General features: G+C 35.2%; 1 protein-coding gene across 13 annotated transcripts in view; it reads left to right on the top strand.

Moving 5' to 3' along the window:
- The window catches only part of SOX5 (SRY-box transcription factor 5), a 999,299-nt gene that overhangs the window by 884,365 nt on the left and 99,390 nt on the right, over positions 1-15,544 (top strand). For all 13 annotated transcript variants that reach the window (XM_055318826.1, XM_055318829.1, XM_055318827.1 and 10 more), the window contains one exon: positions 10,270-10,355. In XM_055318826.1, coding sequence (XP_055174801.1) covers positions 10,270-10,355 — 86 coding nt within the window. The remainder of the gene's footprint in view (positions 1-10,269; positions 10,356-15,544) is intronic.

Here is a 15,544-nt window from a genome sequence, read left to right as displayed (position 1 = left end):
ACTTCTTTACTACTTCTATTTCCTTATATCCTCAAACTCTAGGCTTCTCTTCCCCTCCATTTCCTATTCTACTTTTATATCATTGGTAGATGATCTAACACAGCATTATTGTTTGAATTAAACCCTGGGCAAAAACTAATTTGTTCCTTATTTGTACAATTATTTGCTCACAATCTGTTTCTTCTGCTAAACTGTAAGCTTTTGATATGAGAAGAGTGGTCTCCTGTGTTTGAAATTTGTTAATTTCTTAATTAAATAAATTTTCTTCATTTATTCAGTCAATAAACATTTTAACAGCCTGTGCTATGTATTTAACAGAACTGTTCCTTTTGACAGTTCTTATGCTAAGAACTGGGGATTTAAAGATGAGTAAGACATAATCCCTCCCTTTAGGATACTCATAGTGTAGTTGGGGAGCATGATAGATGTGATATGATAGACATATGCCTACAGCTTTAAAATAAATCAGAAGAAAGGGAGTGAATTCAAATTTAAGAGAAGTGGAAGGGTGTCAGGAAAGGCTTCTTCGAGTGGGGACCCCTACATCAAATTCCAAAGGATGAAGGGCAAGAAAGCAGTTAAGAATCAGGGTAAAAAAATACAGAAACAATATTCCAAACAGGAGAAAGTAGTCCGGATGAAGGCTGGAAAGCAAGAGATGGAATAGGGTGTACATGGACCTATAAATAGTTCCTTGTTAACCGTAAGTTATAAGATATGACAAGCGAGTAGCATGAGGACATAAGAGGAGACAACCCGGGGACATATTTATACACTGTATATGCTAGAGGAACTGAAAAACCATAAGAGGTTCCTCTCATTCTTACTTTTCAGCTCATCAATTTATTCACTCCCTGGATATTTATTATCTATTGTGCACCAGGCACCATAGCTCTTGTACTCCTCTCATCTTGTTTAGTCTTATTGTTTTACTGAAGGCCCAGTCATTCCTCTGATTCTTTCTTCAATTATTTGAGTTCCAGTAAATTCTTCCTTTCTTTGGCAATTACTGTCTTTCTTATTCATTTGATTTTAATCATATGGCTTTGTTTTATTTCATTTTTGGTATCTGTATGTCTTACTTTTGTAACTGTGCCATCAAGGCAAGGACTATACCTTTTATTTCTTTGTGTTCTCCACAAAGTATTTGATACATATTAGTTGAGTGAATGCTAAATTAATATATCTATTTGAAAATTGAAGTCTTTGTTTGCATACTGTTCTAAAAATAGTCATGATGTTTTCTAAAGCAGTATTTTTTTTTCCCAGAGTACTAATGTCTATAACACTTACTAACCGTAAGATTCTGGACATTAATGTCTGTGTGTGTGTGTCTGTGTGTAATGAGAATAATAATAAATCTGCCTTACTGAGTTGTGAAGATTAGAGATTTATACACACAAGTAAATATGTTCACATATACGGATGTATATATGTATATTTATATATGTATACATTTTAACAGAGTGCTAAAAGTCAACAAATACTAGTTGCCCATATTTCAAATCAGTAGGAGAATAATGAATTATTAGAAAATGATGGTAGGGTGGGATGCCATCGTGGCTAGGTGGTTGAGCATCTGTCTTCGGCTCAGGGCATGATCCTGGGATCCAGGATCGAGTCCCACATTGGGCTCCTCTCAGGGATCCTGCTTCTCCCTCTGCCTGTGTCTCTGCCTATCTCTCTCTCTGTGTCTCTCATGAATAAATAAATAAATCTTTTTAAAAAATGATGATGGGACAATTGAGTAATTTGAGTAAAAAGTTGTTCATTTTTTTAAACCATGAACTAAAATAAAAGCCCAAACTATAACTTTTTTTTTCCTCCTGGATCTCTTTTCTCCTATCAAATTAGCCATCATGTCTGTCTCCTAATCTATTCCCTCCTCTCCTTCCCTTAGGATTAATTTAGGACTATCATTTCTCATTTGATTTGCTACAATGGTATTTAACAAGTCTGTTTGCCAGTCTGTCCATCTTTCAATCAATTCTATCCTTTGCCACAAAACTGATCTACCTAAAACACAAATCAGACTGTGTCACTTTCCTGCTCAAAATCTTTCAGTGACTTAACATTGCTTTCAAAAGTAAAACTCAAGACTCTGTAATATATGCGTTCTACCTACTTTTTTAGCTGCAGAGCTTACCCTTCCCTTCTTGCATCAGACACATGGAGAGTATTAAAACATTCCCAGAAGTAGGGGTCAGTAAAGGATAGTGGTTATGGTTAGCACCAACTTCTCAATGGCAAGGACCTTCTTCCAAGCAGAAAGAACACACCAATTCATCTTTTGGCCCATGAGATGAAAGAAAGCACCTTTCTCCAGAAGTTCTATCTATAGAGTCCTTTTTAACTTCATTTTTTCTTAAATTCCTGCAGAGCTCCCTCCACCTGGAAGTTAGAACAGTAAGAGAAAGGTGTTTTTAAGTAATGATCTGAGGAGATGATTAATTAGAGCAAACTAGTACTAAATTGTGGATGCTTATTGTGGGACTCTTTAGCAAACGGACATGGACATGGACATGGAAGACATGGAAAGTAGGTGGTAAAATAGTCCTGGAAGGTAATATGGTAGCGAAACTAGCCATTTCTTTTAAAGGACATTGTAACAAATAATATTTTTTGACACTGTTTCCAAGTTAAGTTCTTCTTTTCTTGAGGTTTCCAGAATACCTTATACATTCTGGTTTGCTCATTGTATCATTGCGTTGGCTTATACGTTTATCCCTCTCACTTGATCAGGAACTTGTCCAGGGCTGCAATTGTATGTGTCTATGTGTATGCATTTTAATTTTTGTATTTCCCAGCACCTAGAGAAGACAATATGTATTTGTAAAGGTAGCAAAACCAAACCAAACAAGCAAACAAAAAACCACGAAGGCTAATAGAGGAATGAGTCTTCTTATTTCAGTGAAGATAATGCCATAAAACTCTCCAGAACATTTATATTAGTTCAGTGGATGAAAGTGTGTATGTCCTTGACCCTGGGTAAGAATATACTTGCTTTGGCAATCTTCCTTAGCCTAAACAACCTTGTTGGGAAATACTGTTGTTGTTGTTGTTGTTTTTTTACTCTGTCATATATCATAGAAATAAATCCTTCTTAGTGTCAATGGAGATAATTATTATCTAAATATTCATTACTTTAACACTAATGCAATTAACATTCTCTCTGAGGGGTTATTGGGTTATTCTGTACTAGCTATAACATTTATATCAATAGACACTATAAGCTAGGTTATACTCTAAAAACAATTGACTAATATGCCTCAGTGTATGTTTCAACTTTTTGAAAAATTTGTTTTGAGCTAGAATTTTCCACACTTGGCTTTGAAATAAGAAGCAAATTAATTTTGGAAAGGCTTAGGGAAAAACTGTTCAAATGGTTAAAACCTAGGAAAGAGTAAAAGATATTACTTTTAACTAGTTGAAAGTCAATTTGAATAACTTACACACATTGAACTTTAAAAGTCAGAATTTTCCATTATCTAATTTTTACTAAGTACTTGATGAGATATTTACAAAATAACTGTAATATTTTTAGTACAGTTAAATGAGAGATGATACAAATAGATGACAGTACTTACTTTAATAAAAGATCTTTTTTTCCCCAACAGATCTGAATTTCTCTTTTGCCATTAAGAACTACCCTTGACCTTGTTTTTTAATGTCTTATAGATTCTGGGGGCTCCCTGAGGAGCCTTGCATGGGGCATCAGGCTCCCTGCTCAGTGGAGCCTGCTCTTCCCTCTCCCACTCCCCCTGCTTGTGTTCTCTTGCTCTCTCTCTCTGTAAAATAAATAAATGAAATCTTTAAAAAAATAAATAGATACATAAGGTCTTATAGATTCTGTGTTCACTTCAGATACCAGCACATGCATGTAGTGTATTTTGAATTTAATTAAAAATTAAATTGCTGTATTGGCCATTTGCACAGTTATTCTATTTGTATTTACTTAGTAACTTGGGACAAATTTCAATCAAACTAGTCCTTAGTATTCTGAGCCTGAAAAATTGGTGATAACATAGATATGCTTCAAATTATGTATGTTCATATGTTGAACGGTGCTTTAGACATAAACCATCGAAAATTAGTTGATATCCTGTTTATGATTATATAATTATATCTTGGAAGCCAAATATGACTAAAGGTACGTCATAGCTATTGCAGTTTCCTTATCCTGCTGCCAGTATTTTGTTTTCTCCAATTTACTTAAATATCAAATACACTGATACATGGCCATGTATGACAAACATATTAATTTGCTAGGGCTTCCATAACAAGATACCACAAACTGAGTGGCTTAAACATCACAAATTCTAGAGGTTAGAAGTCCAAGATCAAGGTGTCAACAGGGTAGATTTTATTCTGAGGTTTCTTTCCTTCGCTTGTAGAGGGCCATCTTTTCCTCCTTTTTCCTCACATGGTTGTCCTCTGTGTTGTCTGTGTTCTAATCTCTTCTTATAAGGAGAGTAGTCATATTGAATTAGGGGACACCCATATGACCTCACTTTGCCTTAATTACCTCTTAAAGGCTTATCTTCCAAAGCAGTAGCATTCTGAGATACTGGGGGTTAGGACTTCAACATATAAATTTGGAGAGAGGGAGCACAACTTAGTCCATAACACATACATAAAATTATTTAGCTTGTATAAATGTTTTATATATATACATGCATTTACACCCACACATACAATATGGAAAGTGTGTAACATAATAGTCATTCATTCATATGTATAAATGTTTTATATACATACATACATTTACAATATGGGATGTGTATAATGTAATAGTTATTCATTCATATGTATAAATGTTTTATATATATACATGCATTTATATTCACACATATAATATGGGATATGTATAACATAATAGTTATTCATATGTATACGATTGACCCTTGAACAACACAAGACTTACACATTTGGATTGATAGCAAACACCTGCATAGGTATCTTGGGTACTTTTGAATTAACTAGCATTTAATGGTTAATAACAAATTGAGTATGATATGTTTAAAGTTCATTAGTTAAACTCTCAACCTAAGTAAGAGATCTAGGGTCACTATTAAACCCCCCTATTGGGCAGCCCTGGTGCGCAGCAGTTTAGTGCTGCCTGCAGCCCGGGGTGTGATCCTGGAGACCTGGGATTGAGTCCCACTTTGGGCTTCCTGCATGGAGCCTGCTTCTCTCTCTACCTGTGTCTCTGTCTCTGCCTCTCTCTCTCTCTCTCTGCATAAATAAATAAATCCTAAAAAATAAATAAATAAAATAAACCCCCCTATTACCTAATTTCTTTAATGACACTTGCTAAAACTTCATTTTATATCCATTTCTTGTTGTATCCAAATATCCTCCAATCTGGGGTATGAAAAATTTCCCAGCTCCTTGACTTCAGCCTCCTTTCCCTCACCTATCAGGTAAACTGATTTCTCTCTGTTCCCTCAGCATGTATACACATGTTTTGGTGCATTTCACCCTGCCTAAAACATGTATCCCCCCTCCTATCTGCAAATCTTCAAGTCCAAGTTCATTCTCACTTTCCCCTTTATTCTCTAAAGATTGAAGCCTGGAATTATTTCTCCCTTAGATTCTATAGAACTCATGGATGGTCAGTACTCCTCAAATAAGCACTTAATTAGAAAAGACAGATGTGTAGTAGATAAAGATGACAGTTTGTTTTGGTTTGGTTCAGTTTGGTTTTGTCTCCCAAAGAACCCAGCAGAGTTCTGGACACATGGTAGATGTTTTAAGTGCTGATTAATTGATTAATTCACAACAGGGAAACTAAATTATATAAAATGAATTATCACTGTGAAGCGCACCATAGCCTTTATACTTTTGCTATATTTAATTAATAAGATTTTATTGATTAAATGAGCAATCTAAATAAATTACCTAGTTTTAGCATTTAAGTTGCCTATTCTAATAGTCATACATTAATGTTTGTTATTTTGGCTAGTTTGCATAGTATATATTCAGCTTTTAAGCACCTAAACTTCCCTTTACTTCATAAATTCAGTTAGTGTTTTCTAGATTAAATATTAAAAATGATAAATGATAAACCTTATCCATGTAACATCAGTCACTTGTCCACTCTCCTATATCAGGTTTTTCTTTACTTATTAGATATTTCTTACTGGCATACAAGCATTCTATAATTTTTACAAGTAATTTTAAGTATGATTTTTCTTGATCGCACATCCTTCAATAACTACTGCAAAACACCTCAGTGGAATTGTCCGTGTCAGCACTTCTTAAAATGCGTACAAATGATCTAGGACTCTTGTTAAAATTTAAATTCTAATTCAGAAGGTATATACTTACTGCTTTAACAAATTCTCCCAAAATGCAGCTTAAAACAACCAACATTTATTTGAACACAATTGTGTTGGATACCTGTGGCTCAGGATCTTTCACACAGTTGTGATCAGAGTGTTGGTCTGGACTGTAGTCATCTCTAGGCTCAACTTGGAGAAGAATCTGCTTCTAAACTTTCTCCTTTGGTTATTGGCAGGCCTCATCTCTTTACTTGCTGTTGGCTGAAGACATCATTCCTTTGCTATATGAGCCTCTCCATAGGGCAACTCTTAATATAGCTGTTTGGTTCAAGACATGAGTGTAGGGATGAGGAGAAGATAAACAAGACAAGCCAGAGTCTTCATGTAACTAATCTCAAAAGTATTATCTCATCACTTTGGCTTCTATTCAAGGGTAGGGAATTATACAAGGTCATTAATACAAGTTGAGAAGTAGGAGTCATTGGGGGTTCCAGCTTAGAGACTTTCTGCCTAAGTAGCTTTGGGATAGGATAAAAAATCCTACATTTCTAAGGAACTCCAGGGTGATACCAATGCTTTTCTCCAAGAACTTCACTTTGAAAAGCAAGGATCTACACTTTCTGCTTCCAATTTTACTTTTAATCATCCTCAGTTTTCTTTTTTAAGATTTTATTTATTTACTTGAGGGAGGGAGAGAGAGAGAGAGAGAGAGAGAGAGAGCACGAGCAATGGGGAGGAGCAGAGGGAGAAGCAGACTGCTCACTGAGCAAGGAGCCTGATTGGGGCTCCATGAAGGGCTCAGTCCCAAGACTCTGGGATCACCACATGAGTCGAAGGCAGATGCTTAACCAACTGAGCCACCCAGGTGCCCAATCATCCTCTGTTGATCACACACACTCCAATTAGGCTTTCTCATCCTCCTCCACTAAAATGTCCTTTGTTGAAGTCACCAATGACTTCCATATTACTAAACCCAGCATTTGAAAAAAAAAAAATCATTCTTTCTGAAAATCTTTCTTTACTTGGCTTCTATAACATGAAATTTATATTTCTCCCCATCTTTTCTGCTAGTTGCCTATCTCCCTGACTATAAATATTAGCATATTCAACAGTCCAACCTTTGGACCTATATTTTATCTACAGTTAACTCCTAAATTGTATCATGAGAGTTTATAGCTTTAAATTCCAGATATATGCTGACCACTCCAAAATTTTTGTCTCCGATGTAAATTTCTCCCCTAAAATCCTGACATGTTTACCAAGTGCCTCAATGAACATCTCTTCTCGGATATTTAATAATAATATCAAACTTAAAATGTCCAAAACAGATTTATTTACTTACCCACCCACCCCCACTCTACCTCCCCCATCCATACCAGGTCCAATCTGGTAATCCTACTTCTCATTTATGTTTACAAACCCAAAAAATAGTACCACTCCAATCAGCAGCTGTTCAGTAAAAAATGTGAGAGTGATCCTTGAGTCCTCTCTTACTCTCATATGTAAACAATCATTAAGTTTTGTCAGTTCTACTTCTTTTTAATCCCTTAACTTTCCCCATCATTCTCCATACCAACATCACCACCCTAGTGCAAGATCGTATTATGTGCTGTACAGAGTTGTGCATCTTGTTATTATTGATCACAGATTCCAGCCTCTAGGCCAAATGATTTTACTCAACCCATCCTTTTTCCATGTTCATGGTTTCCTTTATCCTATAGAATAAATATTCTTTCATATTGTTTATAAATCTGTACATAATCTGGCCCCTGATTCCCTCTCCAGTCCCATTTATCTCTGCTTCCTTACCTCTGCCCTGAACTTCAGCAACGTGGGAACTGGGCTATGATAGAACACTCTCTTTTGACATTTTCTTCATGAAAATTGTTTTCCTTTCTGGAAACCTCTTCATGAAAATTGTTTTCCTTTCTAGAAACCTCTTCATGAAAATTGTTTTCCTTTCTGGAAACCTCTTCCTTTTCCTCTTTCGCTGACTAGCTTTCACTTCATTCAGCTTAAAAATAACTTCTTAGAGGCTACCTTTGGCCTCTTGTACTGGGTTTGGGGCACCCACCGTGTAGTGCCTCATGCTATATACTTCCTTATCTTAACAGTCATTGTATTTTCTACTAATTGTTGAATTATTTTTTTTCTCCCATTAAGCTGTAAGTTCTGGTAAAGTCAGATCAGCAGAGGTAGATTCAGGTATTTTAAAGCCTGAAAAACATAATTTGGGTGCACTCCTTAAGAATATATGTAATTTTCTATTTATAATTATTATTTTGATTACATATAAATCTTCAAAAACACACACTCAATTGAAAAATGGATTTTTCATTTGTAAAAAGAAGTCACAACAAAGTAAAAAAGCAACAAATATAAAACCATAAGATCCTCTTAACAGACTGCTAGGGGCCTTTCCCAGAACCCCAAAGCTTAAGCTTCATTAAATATCCAGTAAATACAACTGCATATTAGTCTTCTTTAAAACTCTATTTCTAGTGTTGAGAGGAATGTTTGATACATAGCAAATACTCAATATTTTTGAAGGAATTTATTAACTGATTATTTTCAGTTATATTTTCCATATGTTCAACACTGAAAAAGTTTTTTCACAAATTAGATTACTAGGGATCCCTGGGTGGCGCAGCGGTTTGGTGCCTGCCTTTGGCCCAGGGCGCAATCCTGGAGACCCGGGATCGAATCCCATATCGGGCTCCCGGTGCATGGAGCCTGTTTCTCCCTCTGCCTGTGTCTCTGCCTCCCTCTCTCTCTCTCTGTGACTATCATAAATAAATAAATTGAAAAAAATTAGATTACTAAAACAATATGTTTTATATTTTAGAAAATTGTTCTTATAATTATTATCTTTTATTTTTTACTATGGTTATATTTCAAATACTAGTAATGTACCTATCAGTTAGCATATCACTGTGCTCTATACAAAAAATGTATGTACTGCTTTATAAGTGGAAAAAATTTCCATCAAAAGCATACCCTCTAATCTTCTATATGTGTATATATGTGTATATATATTTGTGTGTATCTATATATCTTTATAGATCACATGTATTAAAACTTTAATTTGGTGCAGCCCGGGTGGCTTAGCGGTTTAGCACTGCCTTCAGCCCAGGGTGTGATCTTGGAGACCTAGGATCGAGTCCCACATCAGGCTCCCTGCATGGAGCCTGCTTCTCTCTCTGCCTGAGTCTCTGCCTCTTTCTCTCTCTGTGTCTCTCATGAATAAATAAATAAAATCTTAAAAAAAAAACACAAAATTTTAATTTTGAATTACTAAGATTTTGTTTTTTCAGATACCACCACAAAAAGAAACCCTTCAAGGAGAAACTACTGATTTTCTGTTTTCTTTATAATATGTTTTTATAAAGATTTATCTCTAGGATAACAAAGATTCCAGTATTTTGTATAACAAAAATGCATAAAATGTTTTCTTTGCTATGAATTTGTCCACAAAACATTATTTAAAAGGATATCTGAATTAAAACAATAACATTGCATTCAAAAGATAAGCTATTTCACTTAAATCTTTTGTTTGTTAAAACGGAATTAAGTTTAGTTAAGTTTCTTTTATAATAACATTTTAAATGTGCTGAGAGTTGGTGCGCTTGTATCAAGACTGTTAGGGGTGTGTGTGTGTGTGTGTGTGTGTGTGTGTGTGTGTGTGTGTGTGTGTGTTACAAAGTGCAGCACTCTGATCAATGCACACTTTTTCCTCCCATTTTCCTAAATACATCATGAAAAAAGGATGAGGTTTCCGCCTTAATTGCTTGTGCCTTTTATTCACATTCCTCTCTCAGCCAGAATTGTGAAAAGAGTGTTAGTAAAAGGCTGCACAATAGAGCTTTTCATTAGGCCCCAGCAAGGCACACAAAAGAAGGCTTTTGGAAAGAGTGAATGCACAAGTTTAATTTGCAGGTGGAGAGTAGATAAAAGGTGCTGACACCTCTATTATTCTCTTACTTAGGTGACCCTTACCCTGTTCAGCTGATCCCAACTACCATGGCAGCTGCTGCCGCAGCAACACCAGGCTTAGGCCCGCTCCAACTGCAGGTAAGTCTGGAAACAATGCAGGAGAAACCAAGGTTAAGTAAATATTGAAAACAGCTATTAATGTGTTAAAGCAGAATAAAACTGACTAGTGATTTTTGTTTCACACTTTTTTGTTTTTGAATTTACTTGCACTGATCCTCAACCAAAAGTTGAGATGTTGATTCTTTTAATTTGTAGCCCTGTTTTCTGTGCTAAAAGCAGCTTACTGTAATTTTTTATTCCCTAGTATGATTTAACAAAAATGGGTCTGGTTTTGCTTTGATTACTGTGTAACATAATTTCATCATAGGATGGTCTTCATGGAGATAAGAAGAACAAAAACTGTCAATGATATCCAAACAGATTGTTATGAATCAAGGCAACTTAACAAAAACTACATTTAAAAATATTCAGGATACCCAATATTATTGACTCTGTAGGTCTTCTTATTCTCCTGCTAATGCCAACTCCATTGAGCATTAAAGATAAGTAAACCAAATAAGTAAACACCCAAATAAACAAGCAACTTTATCCAGACGTTTATCAATTATGAGACCTTTTTAGCCTTGAGGAGTACATATTCCCATATATCCAAGAACATCAGTGATAACTTTACTATAACTTTACCAGATGTCCAAGTGATTTTAGAAATTTTGTCTCTGGAGTTGGCAAGAACATCAAGAATATTATATTAAAGGTATCTTTCATTAACTATTGAAATCTATGAATCAGCATCCTGTAAAATCTTCCCTAGTTTCTGTCATTATAGACTTCATAGTTACGCAATTAACAGGAATAACAGATAATCTAATAATAGAATTAATCTCTTCTGTGAGAAGTTTTATATTTTCCTTTGCCTGAAAGACACAGTATGCCTGCAAACCCAGATATAAAGCAGTTGTGCTTAATAAACTTAAATTGTATTCATGAAATTGTGTTGTCATGATAGATGATCTTAGTCTATAAGGAAAAATAGAGTTTTATATTGTAGCATCAAGAGACAGGTACATCTGGTCGGCAGGGAGGATTGTCAGAAGACCCGATGGGTTTCTGAAAATCCAGGAGGGAGGACATGCAAAGAGCTGAGACGTACTGGGTTTTACAGAGGTTAATAACAATCATTCCTAGTCTACCTTTTCTGCAAAAAGCTACCATGTGAGTGTGTATTTCTCTGACTGGAAATATATTGGGAAGTGTGTTTCCAATAGGTAAAACTAAAAAGAGTCGTGAAATTAAGGGAAAGGGATAGAATATACAGCAATATATTTGAATGTGGAAATAGGAGATTTAGAGATTTCAGATGTCCATTTTCAAAGCAAGTTAGACATTCTTGTCTCCTTTCACTCTTGGATTAATGGTGAGAGGAAGCATGGGCAAGTTGGAAGCATCTCCTATGTTTCATTTTAAGATTCTAGTAGAAAGTAGCTTCATTAGACAACAATCCAAACTTATTTTCCTATAGAGATAGTATTAAAATATTTGGAAATCTTTTGTTTCCATGCTCATAATATGTCAGGTTCCCTTAAAATATCAAGATATAAAAAAAATTTTTTTTTCAGGGGCACCTGAATGACTCAATGGTTGAGCATCTGCCTTTGTCTCAGGTCATGATCCCGGGGTCCTGGGATCAAGTCCCGCATTGGGCTCCCTACAGGGAGCCTGCTTCTCCCTCTCTCTGCCTGTGTCTCTGCCTCTGTGTCTCTCATGAATAAATAAATAAAATCTTATTTTTTTTTCATTTTCAGAAAACAAGAAAAAGACCACCAAACCTATTTGCCCTAGCTTTCACTACAATTTGATCTATAAATAGAACAAAGCTCTTTTTTATGTAAGTGGCATTTTACCCATTAAAATATATGAGTTTTAGTTAGGATCTCAGTAAACCAACACTGTGGTATGACAGGAAAATTAATAATCCCAAACTCTTTGGTGGTAAGCCATTAGCTACTATTAAAACATATACACATAAACACAGACACATATTTTTTGCTTCTGATTTAAAAATGGTACTCAAAAAAATAAAAAAATAAAAAAATAAAAATAAAAAATAAAAATGGTACTCAAATGCAAACACATTTCAAAAGCATGCCATGGCCGCTATCTGGCTTTTCTCTGAAGTGGACTGACTCTAACATTTGCTAAGACTTCTACACCAACTTACTTTTCCACTCATATTCCTGACAATATATTCACAGATCCTGAACCTTGACGTCAGTTTTCCCCAGAGCTACAAAGGAAACCTATTCTACTCCTTCCTTTTGCTTGAAGATAACAATCAAATTCTATTCTTCCCCCACACACCTGCCCAGATGCATCAGAGACAGGCTAACTACAGCACCGACTCAGCAGTCTTACCTTAATCCTATTGAATATTAACCCCAATCTTGTGTACCTATTTCTAAGAAGTTTCATTTCAGTGTAGGGTATAATGTTTGAGCCTGTTTTAATTTTCTTCAAACTCTGCTTTTAATCATATTCCATCAGATCCCCATTTGCTACCCCTTACTAATACCATGAGTAGACTCCATCACTTCCAGGTCTGAAAGTCACTTAAGATTCTCTTCCAGGTATTAAGATTTAGTCCTAGATTCTTATACTAGGTTCTTGGGCAAGGCTTTCACAAGACTTTGGCGAGGCTTTCATTTTATTCTTATTACAACACCTTAATTTTATGTAGTAATATCTCCATTTGACAAATAAGAAAATTGTGTCATGGAGTCCCAAATCCATGACTTTTAAACAATTATATTTGCTTCTCCAAATACAGGAGATTTTAAACTTTGGAGACATTACGCCTCTTAGGACTTTTGCTAACTCAGTAATGAGCTAATCAAATTATAACAATAATGCTGATTAATTGGCACTCATACAAATATGCTATATCCATCACAGTGCTGAAAGAAGTAGCCAGATTTATAAGGACAGCTATCTACTTCAGACTGCATTTCCATATCTTCCCACTTTACACAGATACATGTTAACTCAAGCCTCTCTTTTTGAACATCTAGATCTAAGGAATTACACTATAAATATATTCCTACTCATGACTGACTTTGTTTGCCTACCATTTGTGTTTCTTTTGAAACAATCATTTGCATGTAATCGTTCATACCTGGATCATATAATGTTAAATAAAACCCAAAAAATCAGAAGCTTCCTTAAAGAAAGCATGAAGTTGAGTACAGTTATTTTAAAAGACAACCAAAATGACGTTTTAAATTAAGCGACTATTAATTATTTAAACATTATTTCATGTTCCTGGATAAAAATAATGAAGTCCTTGCCATGTAATAAAATATACCTTACACTTTAAAATCACCTTACTTATGTACTATAGGAGCAGTTAAAGTAGTCTAAGCATTGTGATATATTTAGTTTTATCTTTTATAGGAAAAAAAATAGCTTAATCTGGATTATATATTTAGAGCATACAAATGAACATGTGCCAAGGCACTGTTTTATTTATTTCTTATTGAGGTGCCTGAATGGCTCAGTCAGTAAGCAGGCAACTGTTGATCTCACAGGTGTGAGTTCAAGCCCATATTAGGCATAGAGCTTATTTAAAAATTTATATAATATAAAAATTGACTTATACAATGGAATATCTATCTGTTTCTTCCACCATTCAGTCTTTCCTGAGCCTCAAATCCATATAGACAAGTATTTGTTGGCTATCAAGAGTAAATATATAGGTGTTTACAGACAGTATGAACTGAGTACAAAATATAATTTATCAGTTCTTTTACTTGCCCCTCGACCTGCTCATTCTCTGGTCCTAGCAAATGTCTCTATTCTGTCTTTTGCTCAGCCTGGAAACATGAGAGCTAGCTATCCTTATCTCATCTTCCTCTACACCTGTTCATTCACTGTCTATTCATTCCACCTAACAAATACATTAAGGATCCATCCATTTCTTTCCATCATAACTAGTACCTTTCTGGTCAGACTACCCTCGCTGCTTGCCTAACTTACCATATTGGCCCCTGAACTGGTCTTCTGCTTTCATCTTGCCCTCTCTGATGCTCCCTACTCTACATTAGTCAGAATGATCTTTCAGATTTTAGAAAATCTGATCATGTCCTTCTCCTACTTGAAGATCTTAAATGACTCCCTATTTTTTTCAAGTTCTCTGGATCTTTGTATGTGATATTTCCTCTTCTTGGAACCCCATATCCCATCACCTTTGCCAAGTCAACTGTTATTTCCATGAGGTTGCAGCTTAAAACCTCACTTTTTAAAGGAATACTTCATTGTCCCCTTGTCTAGGTTAATGTAATTCTTACAAGAGCACACTATATTTCCCCTCTCACAGCACTTGTAGAAAATGTTTTAAATTCTACTTTCTGGCTTCTACCAGATGGCAAAATCTATGAAGACGATGACTCACCATCATTTGCACTTAACCAAGTGCTTGTAGTATTTTATGAACTCAATAAATATCTATTAAATGAAAGAGTGAAGAATGAATCAACATTACATTTATAATTTAGGTATCTATTTTGCTCAAATAGCTATTCTGCTCTATAATATTGGAATTAAGCTGAATAGTAATGATTAGTTTTCTACATAAATTAATTTCCATCCTTTAAAAAAGACAATAGCAAAATTACAAACACCAAAGGCATCACTGACTCATGGAAGAAAAAAAAATGATATACATTGAAATTTTATAATAAAAAACCTATTCTAGTTTAATGACATAAACTTAAGAAAACACTATATGCCTAGTAACATGTTTAGCACTTCTGTACTTACTTTACCTGTATTAAAATATATATATATATATATTTTAAAGATTTTATTTATTTATTCATGAGAAACAGAGAGAGAGAGAGAGAGAGAGAGAGAGGCAGAGACATGGGCAGAGGGAGAAGCAGGCTCCACGTGGGACTCAATCCCAGGACTCCAGGACCACGCCCTGGGCCGAAGGCAGGCACTAAATTGCTGAGCCATCCAGGGATCCCCAAAATATATTTTTATAATAGTTTTGTTCTATACTACCTTAGTCTGTTCCAGCTACACAGCCCTTTGCTGTCCCTTCACCTACCAAGGTGTGCTCCCACATTAGAGTTTCATATTAGCTCTCTCTCTACCTGAAACACTCTACTCCCTGCCTGGAGGCCTCTTTCTCTCATCTCATTCAAGAATTTGCTTTAATGTCATTTCTCAGCCTACCCTAACTAACCTGTTTAAATCACAAAATAACCCTC

This window comes from Nyctereutes procyonoides, unplaced genomic scaffold, assembly GCF_905146905.1.
Source record: "Nyctereutes procyonoides isolate TBG_1078 unplaced genomic scaffold, NYPRO_anot_genome, whole genome shotgun sequence".
Taxonomy (NCBI): Eukaryota; Metazoa; Chordata; class Mammalia; order Carnivora; family Canidae; genus Nyctereutes; species Nyctereutes procyonoides.
Note: the sequence above shows the minus strand (reverse complement) of the source record. Positions and strands in the feature narration are given on the sequence as shown.